The following is a 22,057-nucleotide window of genomic DNA, read 5'->3' on the forward strand; positions in this document are numbered from 1 at the left end:
AAAATGCTGCAGCCAGACAAAAGATAATTATCTGTTGTTAACACAATATCTCCGCTTAATCTGTTGTAAATCTTAGAAACGGAAGTGCAATGCATGTATCGAACTGCAATGAATTTAGTGTTGTTAGCAGTTGAGTCTGTCCAACCAGCTTAATCAACGAAGCAATTAGTCCAGCTCAGGGCAAACTGATCAATAATTAAATGTATAGTACTGTCCAACGTGATATCAGGAAATACAAAACTACTTTCAAAAAAGAATTTAGCATAAAACTTGAATAGATGTCAGAGAGAAATTTCTCTGATCTAAACGGTGAGCACTAACCAAGGTGAGCCGAGTAGCTCCACTTACTAAAATAAACACAGTCGGTGCATTATGACCTTTAGAATTTTGTTGTGGTTAAAAATACATGTATGGAAACAGATCAGCTGCGTACAGGGGAAAAGGTCTTTTGTACAAGTTTTTAATTATACATACTAATGTGATACACAGCACAGCACCAAAACAATGCCTCACACCGTCCACAACAAAAAGGTTGGCATGACCTTCATATACTATGCCATTAGATATTTGTTCCCTGAACCCTACAGTTACATTTGTTTTGAAAAAAGCTGAAAATTCCTAATTTCAAGGTTTTTAATGTATATTATGGCAAATCCAAAGGATTAGAATATCTCACTTTTTGGGCTCTGCTGTCCTGAGATGAAGGTCAAGGACAAGAAAAGAATGTCAGACACCTTGAGAGATAGTAACACCTTGACCACTGGTCTGTGCCACTCCTAAGACAGAGAGCTGTTGGTAGAATGTTCAACCATGAAGCCTAAACTGACCTTAACTATTTATAATCCTGAGATTGAGGGCTGGCAAGACACTACAACCACTCATTCACCATGACTTCAGAAAGACACAGACAGCTACACACAAAGTGACAAAGCGGAATACTTACTGTACATTTGTTTGGCTTCTCCCCAGAGTGAACCCTCATATGAATCAGTAACTTGTATCTGGCATTGAAGGGTTTATAACGGCGCTGACACCCAGACCAGAAGCAGGTAAAGTCCTCGCCCTTTCTCTGGTCAATGTGTGCCTTTTCTATATGACGGACAAGTTCATCCTGCTCCTTAAACATGAGGTTACAGTCTATCCACCTACACATGTTTTGTTTCTCTCCATTCTCATCTACCTCGCCGTCCTCTAACATCTCACCGTTCAGATAGCTATTTTCATTGATAATGTTATTGTTGTTCACCATATTGTTCGTGTTGTTGTTAAGCTGTGACAGCGGTTGAAGAGCCGGAGCCACTTGTGGTGCCATATTGTTGTTGTGCTGGAAGTTGTGTTGCTGGAGAGGCTGTGTGATGTGTTGTTGTGGCTGAGGTGGTGATGTGTGCATGTGGTGGTGTTGTGTGGCTGGCATATGTGGCATCTGTTGTTGTTGAGAGGTTGGGGTTGGCCCGGCAGGGTTCTGAACGACAGCCTGTTCATAGGGCGGAGGTGGACGCCCGACCACAGCTAGATTACTGCTGATGTTTGTGCCTGCTGTTGTGTTATTTGGCTGGCTTGTGTGTTGATTTGCAAAATTATTCATTTGTGAATAACGCATGTCCTCCATGGCACGTTGCTCGAAGGATTGGACATCACTTTGTTGTACCACAACTTGATTACTGACAATGTCGGGGAATATGTCAGACAGGTTCTCGTTGATTCCAAATTCGGGCTCACGTTTGAAACCACTATGTGGGGTGAAGCAGTGCCGGGGCCTAGATGACCCTGAACCAGAGTAGGGACTTCCAGAGCTCCCTCCCCTATTGCTTCTGTGTGCGATTAAGTGACCAAAGTGGCCTGGCTGGACCCCGGGCTGTGGAGATACACTAGTGGACGAGCTACGTGACCCGTTGATGTATGCCACCAAGGATGTGGGGGACGTCCTTATAAGGGAGTACAGGTCCACTCCATCAGAGCCAATAGGAGAGATGGATAGGGCGCGCTTTGTTCCATGCATCCTTACATGTGCTGAGTTGCGTGGGCTTGATGTGAAATTGGAACCAGAGGGCGAAGTCTCCATGTGTTGGTAAGGTGATAGAGAGCATGTAGCACTTGGTATCATGCCATTGGAACAGTTGGATTGGCGATCCATTTCACTTGCTGTAGTAACTGACGTGCCATTGCTACCATTGTGGACATGTGGCAATGGCTTATACGGATTCCACTCACTCTTTGTGACTGGGAATGGCTCAAGGAAAACATGTTTATCGTTTCCATTGAAGGATGGCGTTGTGACACGCTCCTGCATGGTTGGGGTCTGTGCTGAAGGTCGTGGAGTTGACCTTATGCTGGAGACTTCGCTGGGTGTAGGGGTGGACGTCTCCAGTCGGTTAGGGATGTGTAGATTCTGTTGCTGGACACTTTGGTTGGATGGTTGAATCTGATGCCCCATGGAGCGGTTTCGTGGATTGATCCCCATGCACATAGGCCCCATCATGCCATTCAAGTCTGCAATGATAATAAAAAAAGCTCTATGTAAACCAGAATACAGGGAACTCATATTAACTGAAAAGAAAAGGGGCAGAAAGAATGCCAATTTGAAGGGATTTGTAAACTGAGGGACTTTTGAACTAGCTTTTAGTTTCTTGTCAAAGAGTACCAGGAATCTTAATGGGAAAAGCTGATTGGAATTTTGCAGCACGTTAAATAAACATGTAATCATATTCACATGCATGGGTTTTTTTTTAATTTTTTAATATATTTATCATTAACCAATTAATTACACCGAGTTAATATTTCTATTTGTTTCTTAATATAAAAGCAAATAAAGTTAGTTGATGTATCATGTTAGATATTGATCTAGCCAGTCATCACCTAGCCTCCGATTTAGAGACGGCATTAAGACAGTTGTCTGTAACACCGTCAATCAATACACCTCTAATAGTTATGTCCTTTGTATGGCGACCATTGCCATAATTTCTCCCCTGTCTCCTCAGCCTCGCCCGGTTATTAAAGTCTGATTCCACCATTGATTTCTATCCCATTGATCATACAAGGACTGTCGCTGACCCATGAAGCATTTAATCGAATGATTTCAAATGGTTCAGTTTGATTAAATATCCCTAATTATCAGTTCAACAGGTTAGTCAAGCAGACGGACATGAGTAGAGGTTTCATAGACCTGTTTGCCTTTAGCCAAGTCAACTGATATTGGGTTATGGCTAGGTCACTTTGGTTTGTTTTGCTTCTATTATATCTTATTAACAAGTTGGGTCATTTAAAGATTTTTTCCTCTGTATTGATCATGAAGGAAAGCCTGAGTACCCTTTGAAAAACAGCACACCTACGGAAAAGGTGTGGAGGTGGTGGAAGGATGTCAGACACCTTAACCACTTTGCCAATACAACCCTCTGAGCTTGTAGAGGCATTCATATACCCTAAAAGAACACTGAGCAGATCATTTCATTTAAAAAAAAAAAAAAATTCCAGTCCTTTAGATATTTAGATCTTCCTCTAAGTACTGGTAAGTTTTAATTATATGTCCTGATAGGGATAGGTGTGTCACTGTGTGTACTTATAGACAGACTGAAGATTGACAGGTCCGGACATGACACAAACACCTCGTCAAAATAAATTACATTTAAATAACATCACCTGTTAACCACATGAAATTTAAACATTACACAATGTATAAACTTATCAGCAAACAATAGATAAGTTAGAAGTTTATCGATTTTAAAGCTAAAAATATCGCCAATTCCTGACTGTACTTATGGGGAGTATGGGTTGGCCCACTCGAGAAAAACATTTCTGAAAAGCTTAAAATCCGCTCCATCTTGTTATGGGCAATAGGACTCTAAAATAGCTTAATAAGTAGGCTAGGTTGATTAGTAACATCAGGATCCTATTCAATATTTGTCAGCATTCTTAATGCCCTACCATAAACCTGCCACACTCGCCCAGGAGCTTGAACCCTTGCATTTAGAACAAGTTTTATGACAACTCAGATTTTGTCTAAAAACAAGCGAAAGTTGTTCTAAATTCAGGACTTTGTGTCACAAACATGTCAAAGTTATAAATTTTGGTATGTGTATATCTTCGTGAGTGGAAGCTAATATTTATCATAAGAAATATGTAAGATAATTAGCATATCGGTATTGAGGCACAAAAACAAATCTTTATCGAGAGTAAATAAAAGGAACAAAGACAATTCCATTGTGTTCCACAGTCTTTCATTGCTGAGCTTAAATCAGGGTAGAATTTGTAATACAAGATAAAACCCTGGAACTTGAATAAGACTAGTTAGCTTACAGGTTAAAAAACTCGTGTAATCTACTCGGTAGTAGAAAATTATTATAACAAAAATGTGCAAATATTGTTTTATAAAAGCTACTTTTGGAAATGTACTGCAAATTTACCAGGTTAAAGATGAAAGTAAAAAGCTATCAGCTTTTGAATTTGTTACCTTCTGTCAAAAAGCAGTCAAGATAAAATATTTCTGTCATTTTTGACCGTTTGCCAAATCCTGTCAGTAAAAGTTGTTTCAATATCTGTACAGTTCTACCTGTCTTTTGTTCTCATCCAGTTTGATGAAAAGTCAGAGCTATACTCAAACTATTTCAATCTATTGAATCTTGAAGTTGTTAAAGTAATATCGTAAGTCTTATTTAAACAAATATTTTTCTGTACAGGTTGGTTTTGTTTTGACAGCGAACATTTAACAAGCCAAAAACAATACTGTTGACCTATATTCCCCTGTCTTGAAGAACAGTTCAGTGATTGAAATTCTTCAAAAGAATCCCAAACATGTTATGATTCCTTGTAAACTATTTCGAGATTTACATCAGCGTTTTGTAAGAGCCCTCCATGTACAACACAAACATATTTCTTAGTACTGACCTCGGAGGCTAACCTCTGATAGCTAGTGTTAGATCATTTGTACTAGAATTAGCAATTAAAGAATCGATTTCTTGAATTTTTTGTCAAGAATGTTATTAGGCAAATAGAAAGCTTCCATTTTAAATGCTCCTAATCCCTACAGTGTCATTAATTCAAAATTAAAATCTCAGGGGATATTAAATAGATTCAACACACCAACAGATCAAAAGTGCGGCGTTAAAAATGCTTTATATGTAGCAGTTTGATCACCAAATAGTCGAGTTTTTTGTGTGAGCGATGGGCCAATGATAAGGGGCTCTGTAGAATGTTAATCCAGTAACACCAATGCTACATCAATTGTATCCGTTCTATTATTCTGTTTTATAGTCCAATCTGCATTTAAATCATTGTTTATAAGCTTTATCTAGAGAGGATCCTGTAAATAAAATATCACTCTCTACACACCAGTAACGGGCTGCCCCAGATTGCTGCGAGTCCGCGCTCTGATTCGCAGCACATCACAGTGCCAACTATTGGTCAATTATTTGAGCCGTTTTTTATATTACTTTTAAGTTTTCTCTGACCTTTTTCTTCCCTTTGTCATTAACGATTGTTATGATTAGTTAGAATTTTTATATAAATCAGTATTTTCAGTCACGAAAGTTAAATCTGACTCAGTTGAATGCTTTGATCATATAGCTTTCCTTTTCAGATGATAAAACTTTATTCCAAAGTAATTTTATTTATCCTGATTTTATCCTTTTGTAGATAGTCAGTATGATTAGGTTATGAGATGAATTAAAGGGTTCAGTCATGTATAATGACATGTTGCGTGGAGACACGAACATATTCATGATTATTCAAATATCTATCAATAATTTTCCATGAAACTTTTATCAACTTTTTTTATCTGTTATTAACAAATGTCACTTTTAAAATGATTTTTGATGCTATTTCTTTTTTATGTTAATCATTTACTTGATTTTTTTTTTTTAATTTCAAGCACAGGATATTTTTAGAATAAGATCAGTCTGGATCATTTTGAATTTAACATAATATGGCACAAAGGTATTTATTTGTCAATGGAAAACATTGAACTAGATATCATAATTATTTCATCCACCCCTAAACACACATTTGAGCTCTTCTAAATTCTTAGTCCAGAGTAGTTCATTATGAAATCATAGGGGTGGAGGAAGTTATATTTTACAACAGTAGGGTTCATGGGAATGTTGTAGCCAATCGTTCCAAATGTTACTGAAAATCCTTCACCCCCAATCACTGTACAGGTCGATATTTAAACCCCTATAAAATTGGTGTATTTTAACAATTTAAAGTGTTGATAATGTCCCCGAGATTATCTAAGGATATCAACCTTTAACATGTGTACATCTTTATTATTAAATGTGTCACTCGAGGACAATAGGTGATATGAAATCCCTCTCTATGACTCAGAGTAACTCAAGTCACGTGAGAAGATCACCCAACGTTTCATATTCAAGTCAATATCGAGAGAAACTGTCAAATCACTACACAGATTACAACAGTTAAAACTGTTACCCGTTACATATATATTAACATTATTTCACTTAAAGATGGCACTTGTATTTAATAGATTTGGAATCAACACAAAGTTTTTAGTACAATCCATGAATAAAATAAAAAAGAAGGAAACATGGCATTTTATTTCTTCAATTTTTATGTATAATCGTGTTTCAAGACTTATACAATGTAGTTACATAATTTTTTAAATTTATTTCAACCTTAAATGATGTTGAAGTTCATTGAACTTATAAGAAAGCATTGATGTTGAGAGATTTGTAATTCAGCTTAAGGAGTGCGACAAATTTTCTTATTGTGCCTGTTATTGTTATTGAAATTAAAAATTAAAAAAGCGGATATGACATAAAAGAAAAATAGATTTCCTTATGCATTAAAAAGTGTTTGTTTGCTTTTATATCATCTGATCAGTCATGCTTTATCTACCTATACAAATCCTACTGCTATCTTGAAAAGAAATATATGTGGGAGTTTAAATCTCAAAACAAACTTTTCTGTAAAGATGTACTTTAAATCTGATTTAACTTTCAAATGATGGATGTTTTTGGCGGAGTGATAATGGGTTTTGCATGATGATGACGTCAGTCACATCACATATCTATCACATTTGATGGACTTGCAATCATGCATAATGTTTTCGGCTAAACATTTTCGATTTTGAAGTGTTTTCTTATGTTGATAGGTAGTGGGAAACTTCTATACAGTCCTGAAACTATATGGAACAATAACAAGCTCTGATGTCTTACCTCGTTGACAGATAATCAATATACTAATTAAGGTGATTCCTTTTCTTTGACACCCTCATGGCTGAGGCACTGACAAAAATTCTGACAAAGCAACAAATCGCTTTCCATCATCACACTTTTTTTTCTATCTGCTTATATTGTGCTGCAATTATTCCAAGCGCAGCATCTAAAAGAAGGGCCAGGCAAAAAAAAAATCATTAATCTATCGAGTGTAGGCGGAGAGGAATATTGATAAAAAAGTTCTTTTGGTGATAAATAAAAAAATCTTTCTTCAGAGAAAATGAAATCCTGCTGATAGGGCACTATCTCAGGAAAAAAATCTATTCGTCTGTGAGGAATTTCTTTCCACAGATCAAAGGGAAACTCTTTAACAAGGATGACAGAATGAACTCTGACCTTAATAAATATTCACCTTTGACCCCTATGAATGCTGCTACTAAAAATTGTACGGAAATCTCATTCCAAAAATGAATGGTGATATATAATGCTATAAGTGAAGTAAGATTGAATGAACCATGCCATTTGAGTAAATTAAGGAATCTGCAGGAGTACCTGACTGACCTCTAAGACATAAGAGGATAAAGAGTCGTCATCTTTTTTGACCCGTTATTGTTTTATGTTTTCCCAATCAGCATTATCCCTTCTTATCAAATGATCAATTATTTATCCCAACATGTCTGATATCTCAGCGACATCTCGGGAATAGCGACTGGGCATCGGCCGACTATGCTAAATATTTTATCCTTGCCCCATTGATTAATCGCAATACCTGGCTCTCTTGTTCTCAAGTGTTTTGTATCGTATTTCATTAAGTCATCAAAGTTTAGACAGAACCCCAATGTCTGCAGTTCAATTGTCCAAGTCAACTGTTTTCTACATTAAATTCCAATATATTTTTTCTATTCTCAATAACAATTACACATCGAGGCTCTGTGTCTACTAATTGGTGTATTGATTTCCACTTGGAAAACGTAGAAGAGAATACTCAAATAAACGATAGGCAATGAACACTCAGCTTCCCGCTCTAAACACAAATCAATGATAACATTTATAGCTCATCAACACTGTTTATATTTAATTTTACTATTCAAATAGAAATGTGTTTTTCTGTAATATTTTTGTGGTGTTGGTGGTGGTTTGGGGATTGGGGAGATTTCAAATGTACAAATTTTGAATATTGCAAAATATATTAATCTTAAAACTAATGTTTTTTTCTCATATTATTTAAAAAATTTTTACTGACGGCAAAGAAAATTTTTCTTTAATATATATATTTCGGGAAAGTCTAACACATACCTGACTTGATATGGCGGTTGTTGAAGAAACTACTGGCTTGGTGGTGCCCCATGCCTCGTGGGGTAACTCCATTCTGTGAAGGTTTGCCCTGGTTCACAACACTGCGAGTCGTGGACAGGGCTGGTAATTGTATATTTGCTTTGTCCTGTCCGAGGGGAGGAATGGGTGTGGTGCCACATGATGGCGGCACGGGAGTGTCGGGCTGTATTCGTAACGCTGGTATATTACTGCCATTTCCCTTCATTGAACTGCCATTCTGACTGCAACTAGAGTTGAGTCCATTCATTTTTCTGCAAGAAGAAAAGAAAATATTGAAAAAGAAAAATCCTCTTTAAAGAGAAGAAATTATTGAAAGAAGGCAAATCGCTTTCAAGGCAAATTCTTTTACTATTGACTTTTCATACTATAAAAAATTGTTACATTCATTGTATTGGAAGAATTGAAAGTGAAAGGAGAAAGACAAGTATTTGATTATAAGCTACATTAATGCAATGATGCAATTGGAGAAAAAAGCAACAACAAAAAAACATAATATCAACGACTAATTTTGTTTAAAATCATTCAAGTTCATCAATTTTTAATCTGGTTTAATTATCGAACAGACCATAAACAAATTTTGGAAGTAAATAGACAAGGGCAGGGGGTAATATCGATCAGCCTAAATACCGATGTCCATTTTTTTCTCACTCATATTGAGAAGCAGATCATCGTAACTTCTGCTATATAATTTTATTGAATACAATTATAATTTGTCCACGGTCAGGTCCCAGATATAATTACCATGGAAGGACTTCGTGTCTACTCGTAACAATAGAGTTCCGTTTTTTTGGTACAAGACAATTACTTTGCCAATAGCAGACAGGGTACGAACAACACCAACAAAATACTTCTATGTCATCTTGTATAGTGAGTACTTAGGTCAAATCTACTCGAGTTGTTACAATGATACAAGATTCCTATAGCTGAATATTAACCCTTTTACATTTAACCTGGGTCATTAAACAGGTTTAACTCAAAATTAAACTTTCACCAGGTTTTTAACAATGGAAGTAGACTTTAACAAGGTATTAATGGATTGTAAATTTAAACTAGGTTTTCTAAAACTGAAAGTAAACTCTGACCAGAGCTTCCTTGAAAGTAAATTTTAACAAGGTTTTCTACATCCACTTGTTAACTTTAATCAGGTTTCCACACCAGAAAGTAAACTTTAACCAGGTTTTCTACACCCAAAAATAAATTTTAACCAGGTTTTCTACATACGAAAGTAAACTTTAACCCAATTATTTTTACATACTAGTTCCTTATTCACCTTTTTCATTTTTTTTTTTCACAAATAAGCTTAATGAAATTGAAAATATCAAATGAAATGGTTCTACTCATTTTTTTTTATAATTCAGTCACTTAAAAAAATGTTTATAATTTCATTTTATGTACATGTATATTTATTTATTTTTTTCTTTTTCGCCTCAATGGATTTTCTTATCATCTCACAGAAATACATTTGAAATTATTTTATTGGAAATGAGATAAGAATGAAGACTTCTTTCATTCATAAATATTGCATGCAAAGGACACCTGCCATAATGGTGATGGTTTCTGTGTTAATGAAAACTAAAATGATGTTATATATCTCTTTGGTCGTATGGCATTATTAATCACTGTAATCTGGTTATCTATCTAATCCAGCTTTTAAATCTGCCAAGTCAGAACTCGAAGTTCCCATTGAAATTTCATACAGTATAACATTCAACCAAACCATTTACGTCATACATATCAATGATGTATAGCGCCCGTCATGGAAATGTGGACCGAGGTGAAAATAGATTTTTTATTTTAGATTTAATGTATATGATTCCAATAAAAACCCAACCATGTGTGAGGAAAGGCCAGATCAACAAGTATATACAGTACACACCCATACGGGCTAACAAATACATATATAGTTATACTGAATCTGTGTCGCTTGAGAATTCCTTCCAGTTTAAAGGGCCATAACTCTGTCCAAAAAGTGATATCTTAAAAATAAAATTTTAATTTATAATAAACTGTTAACTCTATTTCATTTCCTTTTTTTAATTATTTCAAATTTCAATCATGAAAAAATTTATAAATTACTGAGCAGGACTAGATAGAAACATATTCTAACAGCAGAACAAATTAGCTAGTTTCATCAACTTCGGAAAATATTTTTCATAGAAAAACTTGCTCCCTCTAAAAAACTTTAAAAATACTGTAGTCTTCTTTGAAGTATAAGTAAAGAGTTCCCTTGATTTACCAAACACAAATTGAAAAAATAACTTAAAAGACTATGAATTAAGGGGAGATAATCAAAGCACTTTTATTTAAGAGACATTAACCTTATCTTGAAGCTGAGTAAAACTGTAAATCAACAACTGACAAAACTTGACAAATTAAACTTTGATAAACTCTAAATATTAATCAGGTAATTGGTTTTCAAATTAAGAGTAATTTAAACCTTCAGAATATCAAACTCTGCTGACAAGCGAAGTATACCTAAACCACTTGTTGTGAACACTGACAAAATACAATAAGGTAGTATTTAATATTGTATTATTGACACAATGGAATTATTTGTTTTAGATTTATCACTCTTTAAGAAAGTAATGATGTAAAACATTTAAATGAAGAAAGATATGAAAAGTTTTTGTCACAGAAAGAACTTCCCAAGTATATCAATTGCATTTTGCATTGAAATTAAAGTAATATAAGTTTTGATTTCATAAAGAATTGTTCAATAACTTCAGAACTACAGATAAGACAAGTATATTGTAGAAGGAGTGTGTATCAGAATTAATGAAATCTCCATAATCTGTCCTTTAAATCCATTCATCTCCGCTACTCACACAATGCTTTCTGTACTGGAACACGGATCATCCATTTTAATCCAACAGACACATTTAAATTAGGAATTCCAACACACTTATATTTCATGTTCCTGAGAAATACTCCATTTAAAACACAGTCACTTTAGTTGTTAAAGCAGGGAAACTTTCCTAGTATCCAGAATAACCATGTTTATCACGGACAATCTGTATACTTGCTCCCCTTTGTAAGACACACGTACAACTAAGGCCTCGTGAGCCCTTGTGGCTCCTTAGGAAACCAAAGCCAGTGGAATAACACCCATCGGCTTTGTTTTTAATCAAATTGACAAAGAACTTCTCATAACACCTAAATCTTGGCAATAATATCAAGATAAGAGCAGTCATGTGACCCGTCAATACAAAAATTGTTTTTGGCCAATTTGACCCATATAAATCATTTGTCTCACCCTCTTTATACCTACTGACATGTACAGGGCAGATAAGACAATTGTCATATAACTGTCACGGTTGAGCGCTCATATCTCGACTACAAATAACAAACATAAGACTAGATTTGACCCAAAACCGATATGTCACCATTACAAGAGATTCTCATCGCAATATTAGATTGAAATATAATTTTATTCCAGTCAAAAGCCCTGGCATGCAGTTGGCACAAGTTTTCATTATAACTAAGCACGATAATTGTCTGTACTTTTGATAAGAATGGCACACTTCATCTTGTGATATTAAGATATTGTAAGATATTCATAATTCAATGAAAAACCCAAACAACCAGAAAAACAGGAACATGTTATCATAATGATCTCACCGATAAACTCACGTCCGTAAAATCTGTTGATCTGTTGATAACCATCAGATGTTGTATATGTCTAGGCTATTGACTCAGACTGATGTAACTCATTACCACTAGCTCTAATGTCCAAATACAACATGACGACTCAACCAAGTAGTTTGTAAAATTCACCCACTCATAATACATGATTGAAACTCACCCAAATGCACTCAACATTCACTGCCCATTCATCCATACAATATGTTAGTCTTCCTTGAACGTAGCCATTAGTAGTTATCATCTGTACATGAATGATTTACACCCAGTTCAATAAGTTTGAGTGAAGTTGCTCAAATCGCATTCACATTTGCAGGCAAGAAAATTCAAGAATTGCTTTCAAAAACAAAAAATTATAATTTAGCTTCACCACCATATAAAGACTAATGAGTTACTGGCCTTGTTTTGTATTCGTTGCCGAATTGGTAGAGCATCTGGCTAGTATCTGGAGGGCCCAAGTTCAAACCCCAGTCTAGCCATGCATTTTACCACTCCTACTATAGTTTTCTACAGCTTACCCAGTCCTACATTATTCATTATTAGAAAGAAACTAATTAACTGAATGAAATTAAGATTTCAGGATATTTGACAAAAGTTTAAAAGGGTTATACCTGACATGCCAAGATGCTATTAAACATGACACAAGCTATCACCTACTTTCATTTACTAATTTACAGCGATTGCAAACATTTCAATGATGCAGAAGAGTCGAATGCTAAACGGATTTGATGCAGGAGGAAATTGATTCCGATAAAAAGTGTGATTTTATGAGAATTTTCCAATGTGTTGAAGTAACTACTCAAAGCATGCAATGAATCGACTGCAGTAGATCATGGCAGCTATACAGTTGGACTTGTGTAGAACTGAAATTGTGATGTTTTTACCTGAATAACAAAAAACTGTTGATTGACAATATTCGTAAATGTGATACATGTATATGGTGGCATATTCCCCAAATAGTGCTTTGCTCAAATCATCAAACCAATCAAATATATTTGTAATGCATGTTCTTGGTCAGATAGAAATTCATTATTCAAATATTATGTCTCAAAGTGATTTTTTTGTGTTTTTCATGTTTTTACTCCTTGTGGGCTATTTCTGGAACATTTGTTCACAGATCTTCAATGATTGTTCACCAGAAATATTTCAATGAAAAAGTAAAGATAAACACTAATCAATATCCTAAAGCCGTTTCTCAGTAAGGCAAAACCACGAGACGTCACCTTAAGGAAATCCCCATAAACCTATCCGGTGTTTTGCCAGTTTGGACTATAAGGAAGGGATATAGCGTATGACATCAGTTTATATTTACATAGGACAAACATTTAAATCTTAACCACCGTTCTGTACGTTTGTTCAAATGTAATTATAACTTTCTCTTTAATATTATACTAAACATCAGCTAACAAATCGTGTGTTTAAATAACAATCTCGGCCAACAATCTTGTGTTTAGAAATCATGTTTATGACAAGGGCTTGAAATGACGTCAAGTTTTGTACCAGTAGAAATGGCCACAAAAATGTTGTACTCGTTCAACTTGGAGATATCCTTTCACAAGGCTACATCTGCTATTATAGATTATAACAGTCAAGTCTATGAATACTATCATTTCATACATCGCAGCATTTAGCCTTGGCCCTTAGATTTCCAATCATGTTTATAAAATCATACAAGTTTTCCGATAGCAATGATCAATGACTTACCAAAACAAAAATTATCTACCAATGATTTCAAAACTCATTTATAAGATACAGGTTGACACTATTTTTTATTTTTCTTGTCCATTTTTATATATAAATTTGGTCCACTACCACGCCTTCCAAGCTCGCAATAGTTGTAAGAAATACTTGGGAGCCACTCTGACTGCCTGGATCTCAAACTATGTAGAATGATCTTCTATATATACCCCTGGTCGATAAATCGCCAACTTCTGACAAATTGCATTGGAATAGCTCCGATCTCTAGCTGATCATATTGAATATGTAAGTAAATGTGTTTTAAGGGTCATCCTGCTTCAAGTAGCTGTTAATTTTTGATACTGCAGTCACTATTGTACAGGATATATAGACTGTATTACAGCAGTGGCCTACCAGGTGTGGCTATATTAGTCTGCTTGAACACCGTCTCAGGGTCAGAGTTTTGGATTCTAGCCACTCGAACAACTATAGTCATACAAAATAACAATATTTCATTTTATTAAAGTTTCTATAATGTTTAGTTATTCTGACTGAAGAATATACACTTCCTTAGCACTTCCATTTGGAGTCCAGCAATCTATACTCTACAGCAAGTAATACAATATCAAAATATTTTTATGATAAGATAACAATTCTCAGTAATACTTGTTTTCTCCCTAATTTCATTTTGTAAATTTTCTCATTTTCAATGATCTACATTTTGCTGCATGGCAAATTATCAACAGGTTTACTAAAGATATTGTATTCAATAGTTTCCAACAAGTCAATCACAAGTAATATTGGAGAAGATTTGAAGGCATATATTTCAGCCATTGAGATCGGAAGTGTTAAAATAAGATCACTACTAAAGCATACAAAATATTCAATACCTTTATATGTTACCTGAATGTTGATCAGGTAGTTAATTAAAGGTGCGGTTTTTTCCGGACAAGGTGCCAATACAGAAAAGTGGGCCGATTCCTCAGACAATTTGAGGCCATAGATTACATTGGTCCTTGGTACTTTTGAAACATTCATTTATTAACATACATTTTTCATTTGCAAGAAGATAAATGGTTATCTTAATGTATTCCATACATATTCTTTCTGTGCTAATAGCTTAAAAACTGAAAATCTGGAGCCCAAACAGGTGAAATCAGTCTTGTCAATTCAGTTTTCATTAAACATAATTTTCATCTAAATTTTGAAGGGTTAAAATAATTAAATGAAAATGAAGTTCACAAGGACCAGTGACTTTCAAGAATAGCATGTAATATTTTATCTTATTCCAATAACAGGTGAGAGAACCCTAATACAAATATTCATCCTATTAAAGAAAACCTGGCTTTGGATCGTACAGCGACCGTGACCTTAAACACTCAATTTAAATGTCTCTTTTAAATCTAAATAATCTTCTTCTTTAAATGTTTTGTAAATTGCTAGTGTAATATGCCAGGTATTGAGGTACATTTCCAATTTCTTTTTAATGTTTGTAATTTCCAGTCACAGTTGGGTCATAACTGTTTTTATCATTCAGTGTCGCCAGTAACTGGTGTGTGTTCACGAACAGCTTTCAGGTACTTCAGACTAGAGGTGTGAAAGAGATCCTTTCATAAATTGATCTTAATGGTGAATATCTTCACACATAATATCTATAAGTCATTGTAAACATATTTAGATTTTTACACAAATCCTTTTATATACAAACGAATGTGTAACGGAAGTGCAATAGACTCATGAATTTAAAACTATGAAAAATTGTCATATTCTTATAGGTCATTATCTAAGACCAGCAACAGAAACGTCATGTCATTTATAAAAGCCATGATCTTAATTCGGTAAATATTGCGCTTGAACATTTTTCAGAAATAGTTGGCACTGCACTTGAAGTTAAAAATACCAACAAGTATATAGGTTTAGTTCGGAGCATTATACTTTGATGTTTTGAGAATGGTGTACATAAGAAATCTATTATCCATGTTCACAAATTACACCCTACAACAGGTAAAAACTCCCACTGAAACCTGCCCTGGTTCTACCTTCAAATGACGTCACGAAATGTTACCATTGACCCTCTCTATTGTTTCTACAATCCAAGTCACCTGAACTCTTACAAACAATACAATTCTATAGAGTACCTTATATTATCAAATTAATTAATCTTTAATACCTGTTGATAATTTTGTGTCCATGATCCAATGATCATTTAGGTAACTTCAAAAATGTAATAATTATAACATGGTTAGGACGTCTGTTTCACCAGGCGAGGCCGGCACCCAGAGTGCACCCTTGTGAAAAATATAAACCAACTGTCGAACAATTCACTTAGATAGGCCAATAATAGTTAAAATCATTCAAAAAACTAAATTATGACAGAAAGATCCAAAGCATGATCTTGATAAATTTCGATCATATTAGAATGTGTTTTTTTATGGACAGAGGAAAGGGGCCCCAAAAGGGGAATAAAAGAACCTCCATAGACAAACAAAATAATTCATGACAACATCACCAGAATTCCCATTTTGGAATGGAAGCAAACGTTTTACATTCAACATCTATACTCAACATTTATATAAATGTACTTGCACATACATGATATTTCATTATATGATATTACCAATATATGTTGTCTTTTTTAAGGATTAAAGTCTCTTTCTGGTGGTTCTGTCAAAGGATAAAGTTGAGTAGGGTATCAATATTTGTTTCGCGATCCATGAAACAAATATCGATACCCTACTCAACTTTATCCTTCGATAGAACCACCAGAAAGAGACTTTAATCCTTATATTTACAGTCTTAACTATTATTTTCATAGCTCAAAATTAACACTTAATAGTGTTTATGGTATTTATAAGACTAAAATTTAATTATATCGTTTGGGTCCGACAGGCATTTGGAACAACACAGACTCACCGACACACAACATGTAAACATTGCGACGTCATCGGAATGTGCAAAACTGTACATTGTACAACATTGTTTATTTATTATACGCACGGGAGGTACGGTAGTAACATAAACAATGTAGCTTTTCTACATTTGTATTTACACACGTACATGTATATGTGTTCAAACCTATTTTGATACATGTACATGTTCATCGAACGTACGTTCGGTACTGAAAACAAAAAAGTTTCTGATTTGGACCATTATGAAATTCATCCGCGCGGCTCCAAATTGCGGGTGACATACTCAATCTGTTTTGTAATAAACCATTGAGTTTATGAGATATTCTACAAATCCCAGTTGTAGTGAAAAACATTCAATATTGCGCTGCCTGAATAATATTCTTATGTTAGCTTCCTACGAACAGGATGTCACAACAAGCATTCCATTAAAACTCTCTCCAAACAAATTTGCTTGTGACAAAATAAACATTCTATCAATTTTTCTCCTATATTAACATCGTGACTTGCAACTTCTTCAATTACATAGAGCTGATCATCAAAGGTTATTTATAATTAAAACACCGTTGCCAGAACAGCCATTTAAATTCATGTAACATTATAGTGAAACCGTCAAAACATGAAAGAGTGAAAACAAATTTGGGAAATTTAGACTATCAAAAGCAAATGTGCACGGTTGAGTTTTCTACGAGGTTCATACAAACTCAGCACAATGCGTACAGGTGTCGTGACAGAGGGAGCTGTCTAACAGGTATACATACAAGGGACATTTGGCCAAAATCAATATTGACTTTTTATCTGCAATCACCTCTCCTGTGTAAACATCAGGGTCCCGGCTTACCCAGACTGTATATCTTTGCATGAACTCTGAGTAATATTCTTACAGTGTTATAGGGTCTAAACTAAAGATGATGGTCAAACAATTATAAATATGTAAATCGGGCGGTTTTTATGTCTTCAGAACTACAATAATGGCCACAGTGACAAACACTAAAATGGAAGCTAACACACCAAGGTCACCAATCTCCATCAAGGTCAAAATCAGAAATATCCATTTAGAGATCTTGAGGGAAATGGTTGATAATTAAAAGAAATACTCCTGAAGTCATCAAGAAGATGAATGCGGATAATATCATCTTATATCCCATTAACTCCTCCATCCCTCTGTAATGAATTGTTACCTCCTTGGAATAAGAACTATTCAAATGTCTAGTTAGGGAGGACAAGTAAACAGCTATAATATCAAGCCCAAGGTCACATTTAAGGACAGATATTATATAAAGCAGATTTTTTGTCTATTAATTCTCACCAAATTGCATGGCCATTGCAATATTGGTATTATAAAAAAATAGTTATTATTTGTAAACTGGGGAGCAAACGTGCATCTGGAAGAAAGGGATCTGTAAGAAAACATTTTGATGACTAAGATATAAAAACTATTCCAAAGATACACAATGACATAATCTAACTACCTGAAGGGTCAGTCAAGGTCATATGCAAGTGACCTTGACCTTTTTGTTTGTGGTTATGAATACATCAGCATATCTGCGACATTACTCAGCGACATAAAACAGCATGTTACAACTCCAGGAGTTCTATATAATCATATTCAGCTCATACCAGTCTATATATAAAGTTTTAAATGTTATTGATTTATATTTTTACTGCATGCAAAGATTTTTTTAAAGGAATGATTGTTTTTCAAATAGTGCATTCAAAGAAAACAAACAAAGCATTATGTAATATTGTGAACACTAAGTAAACTATGTTTTGGCAGCTTTCACATAAAAAAAAATCTCGAAACTCATAGCAGGTGAACTATATACCCTGAACCCTGAACTACTAAAGCCATGACACAGAGTGTTTATGGTCAGCAGAATATCAGACACTTTAACTACTCAGCAGCAGCAACACAAGCTGGTAGAATGTCGAACACCTTACCCAGTAGACCACTACAACATAAGTTTGATACCTACTGATAGAAAAACACACATCTACCCATCCAGCCACTGTGGCCTACTGATAAAAGGATGATTAGATAGCGTTCTAGAGGCATAACTTCAGTCACATTAACCAGTAAGCAATTAAGATATATTTATAATGGGCAAGGGAAATAGTAGCACAGTCACATTGACCACTCAACTACCGCTGTCTAAATGTACAACACCTTAACCACTACACTGCCCACCGTTATGTAGTAATATTATAATATCATTACTACCTATACCTATTATTAACTGACCTATATAATAGGTAATAGTGAAATACCTGATCAGTACAATTGACATTGCTATACATATAGTTATCTATAATACACAATACATTAAAATGTCTTTGCAATGAATGGTCACCTATTACTAAGCTGTCCTCGCTATCACTTAAAAATGACCAGGACATGATTGGACAATGTTTAGTTTAAGGACAAGCCAAGGTCAACCAAAATTTAAATGTCCAGCTTTCACTTTGATAAAACAGTGTTTAATGTACGGACAAGATTGATCTGAAGTTTAATCCTCGCCCCAGCATACACCTATATATATAATCCCTTGTATTGATATCTACTGTACTTGCCTGTCCACTATATAGAGATTGGTAGGGAAGGTCACAGACATGACACCTTATTGTCCCCAAAGGTTGGCAGGAAATATCTTGTGAAAACAATACTCACCCAAAACTTGGCCAATACACATATATAAGAAACACAAGCCATAATCTCTCTGAAAACAAATCAAACAACAGATTTTCTCTCCTACATTCCAAATCAAGCAACTTCACTGATTTTCTCGAAACATACTCTCGAATACTTTTCTTCTTTATATATGACCTGACCTCTCTACACTCATAAAATGTCTCCCATTTTAATAGATCGGTTACTCAACTGTAGCCATTTACACCACAGTAAGAAATCATGATGTAAATAAATGAATTTGGGGCAGCGGTGGCCGAGTGGTTAAGATGCCCCAAAATATTACCCCAAGCCCTCCACCTCTGGGTCGGAGTTCGAATCCTTTGTGAGGCAGTTGGCAAGCACTGACCACTTGTTGATGTTTTTTCTCCTGGTAATCCAGGTTTGTTCCACCTCCTTAACCAGGAACATCCTTACCCTAGCTCTGATGTTTTACCAAACCAATCCTTATCAAAAATCCTGGGCCTTGGGATTAACACAGTTTCAGGATTTTAAAGTATCACAAAAAATATGCTTTTTACAAATTCATTTATTGGGGAAGGATTTTTTTTAAAGTTAACAAAAGGCTTTTGGGACAATTTTAATGACTGAAAATTGTCATAGTATCACTTTGTAACAGTATAAAGCTGTCATAAAAAGACTATGAAATATATAGACCTGTCCCTCAATGTATGTGACCCAGAGAGGGTAGGTAGAGAACCAGGCTCAATTAGCAAAAGCACTGAAGTAGTAAATTGGAAGAGAAATAAAATAAATGTGTGACGAAATGTCAGTCCTTTAAATCTCCGTAGTTTGATAAGGGCTTTTATTAGACGGGTGTCTCCACCTTAAAAAGCCTTAATGGTTAGGATATTTAGAACAAATTATCTACTCAGACATTTTACAACAAAATCCAGAATGTTACAAACTAAAATATAGTGTTTTTTCCACAAATTTAGCAAAGTCATGTCAATGAAATAAATGTTCATACTGCAGTTTGACTGTGTATTTAAAAGTTTTTGTGTTTATAAAGTTTTCTCATCAGAATCTGGCAGCATATTACAAAATACTCTGGTAACAAATTGTCTATCGGGTATGTGAAATTAAGGCATGAAATTTTCTAAAATAGGATTTTTACTCGGCCATGCATCAGAATTACATAACAATTATATATAAAGAACTTTTAATTGGAATTAAAATGTGTTGTTATCTTGAAACTGATTGATTGTTAGTGTCTTGCTGGTTTCAATGATTCTAAACTTATGTGCACTTTCAAATTGAATTTGACATCTATCCAATTAAAACAATTATTCTATAATTATATATAAACTTGAAACTAATACTTCTGCAAAATGCACATCCTGTTGTGAATCTATGTCAGTACAAAGTTCAACTTCGCAGTGACACATATCCTGTTAAGGCCACAGTGCACGATTAACTCAAAACCTTGCTTTGTACTTTTAACAAGTAAACAAAGATAAAAATTTGATAGAAAATGACCCCAATATTATCAAACATATTTCCTTTCTGAATTCCATTATCTTAATATTGCAATAAAAAGTATTTTAGATTTATATAGAGAATTTGAAACAAAGTTTATTTTTTGTGACATTATAAATTTGCTTGATTCATTCCGAAACAGGGGTATATGTATTAGATAACTTAAGATTAACGGTACATTTATTACTTTTTTATATTCATAAACTTTGACTTTTTTCAGATGGAAAGCGATTTCACACAAAAAAAAATGATAAAATCCAATAAAAGCCATAAAGGATTATAAGATCAAAGGTTTTACCTGGAAGGGGAAGTGTTTGTAAATACTGGTAAAGGTCAAAGAGCTGATTGTTTGAGGTTATTACCTGTGTAATTACAGGTGTAAAAGTTTTCTACCTGTATATAGTTATGTAGATGTTTTCCTGCCATAAATTACAACTTGCTATAAATAAGAGGGATGATGGTATATAGGAACAAGGGGCTATCAACTGACTGAGATGTATTTGGAGAATTTTTATCCCTTCTCAAACACACGAGGCACGGCCTGATAAGATTCGACATATACAAGTATTGATTCTCAGACTAATAACAAAATGCTCGGCTATTGGGCGATCACACGCTAGTTCAATGTCTACCATAGACATAATTTTTTTCTGCGATTTTACTGCTTATGTACTATCTGATATGTATATATATATTCTTCACTTTACAAAAGACACGACAAAATAAATATACTCCCGAATATCCTTAAATTTTACAATCCGCTTTGTTTCTGAACGTTCTCTGATTTCAAACATGGAGTGCAGCTTGGTGATTCAGTATTTCTAGATAAAGGGTTTTCATGGTTCGCTCGCATGCACATTTCCGATCACATCAGAACAGGGATACAATAGCGGTATTAAAGACCTGTCAATCAAATCGCTTTGGAGACAATGCTGGTGTTGTTCAGGGTTTAATCGGCAATAAACTGCCTTCTATATATTAAAATTACCTATTACATGGACTCAACTTCAAGAACGAAAAACAAAATACAAGCAATGACATGGAAACAATGTACAGGGAAATTTTATTGACTGAACTATATTGTAATAAATTTAATTTTCATGATTATTTTTTTTTACTTTTATCTGTCTAAAAGAGACAAACAACATTTTAAACTTTCAATTCTCCAG

General features: G+C 34.5%; 1 protein-coding gene across 3 annotated transcripts in view; it reads right to left on the minus strand.

The window, feature by feature from the left end:
* LOC138325755 (zinc finger protein GLIS3-like) overlaps positions 1-22,057 on the minus strand; it is a 49,274-nt gene that overhangs the window by 21,434 nt on the left and 5,783 nt on the right. For 2 of the 3 annotated variants that reach the window (XM_069271629.1, XM_069271628.1), the window contains exons 2-3: positions 8,463-8,752; positions 944-2,490 (exon numbers count right to left, since the gene is read on the minus strand). In XM_069271629.1, the coding sequence (XP_069127730.1) occupies positions 944-2,490; positions 8,463-8,748 (1,833 nt within the window). In that variant the 5' untranslated portion in view covers positions 8,749-8,752. Of the gene's footprint in view, positions 1-943; positions 2,491-8,462; positions 8,753-11,326; positions 11,563-22,057 lie in introns of those variants that run through there. The other variant, XM_069271627.1, reaches the window with a different exon arrangement.

This window comes from Argopecten irradians, chromosome 6, assembly GCF_041381155.1.
Source record: "Argopecten irradians isolate NY chromosome 6, Ai_NY, whole genome shotgun sequence".
Taxonomy (NCBI): domain Eukaryota; kingdom Metazoa; phylum Mollusca; class Bivalvia; order Pectinida; family Pectinidae; genus Argopecten; species Argopecten irradians.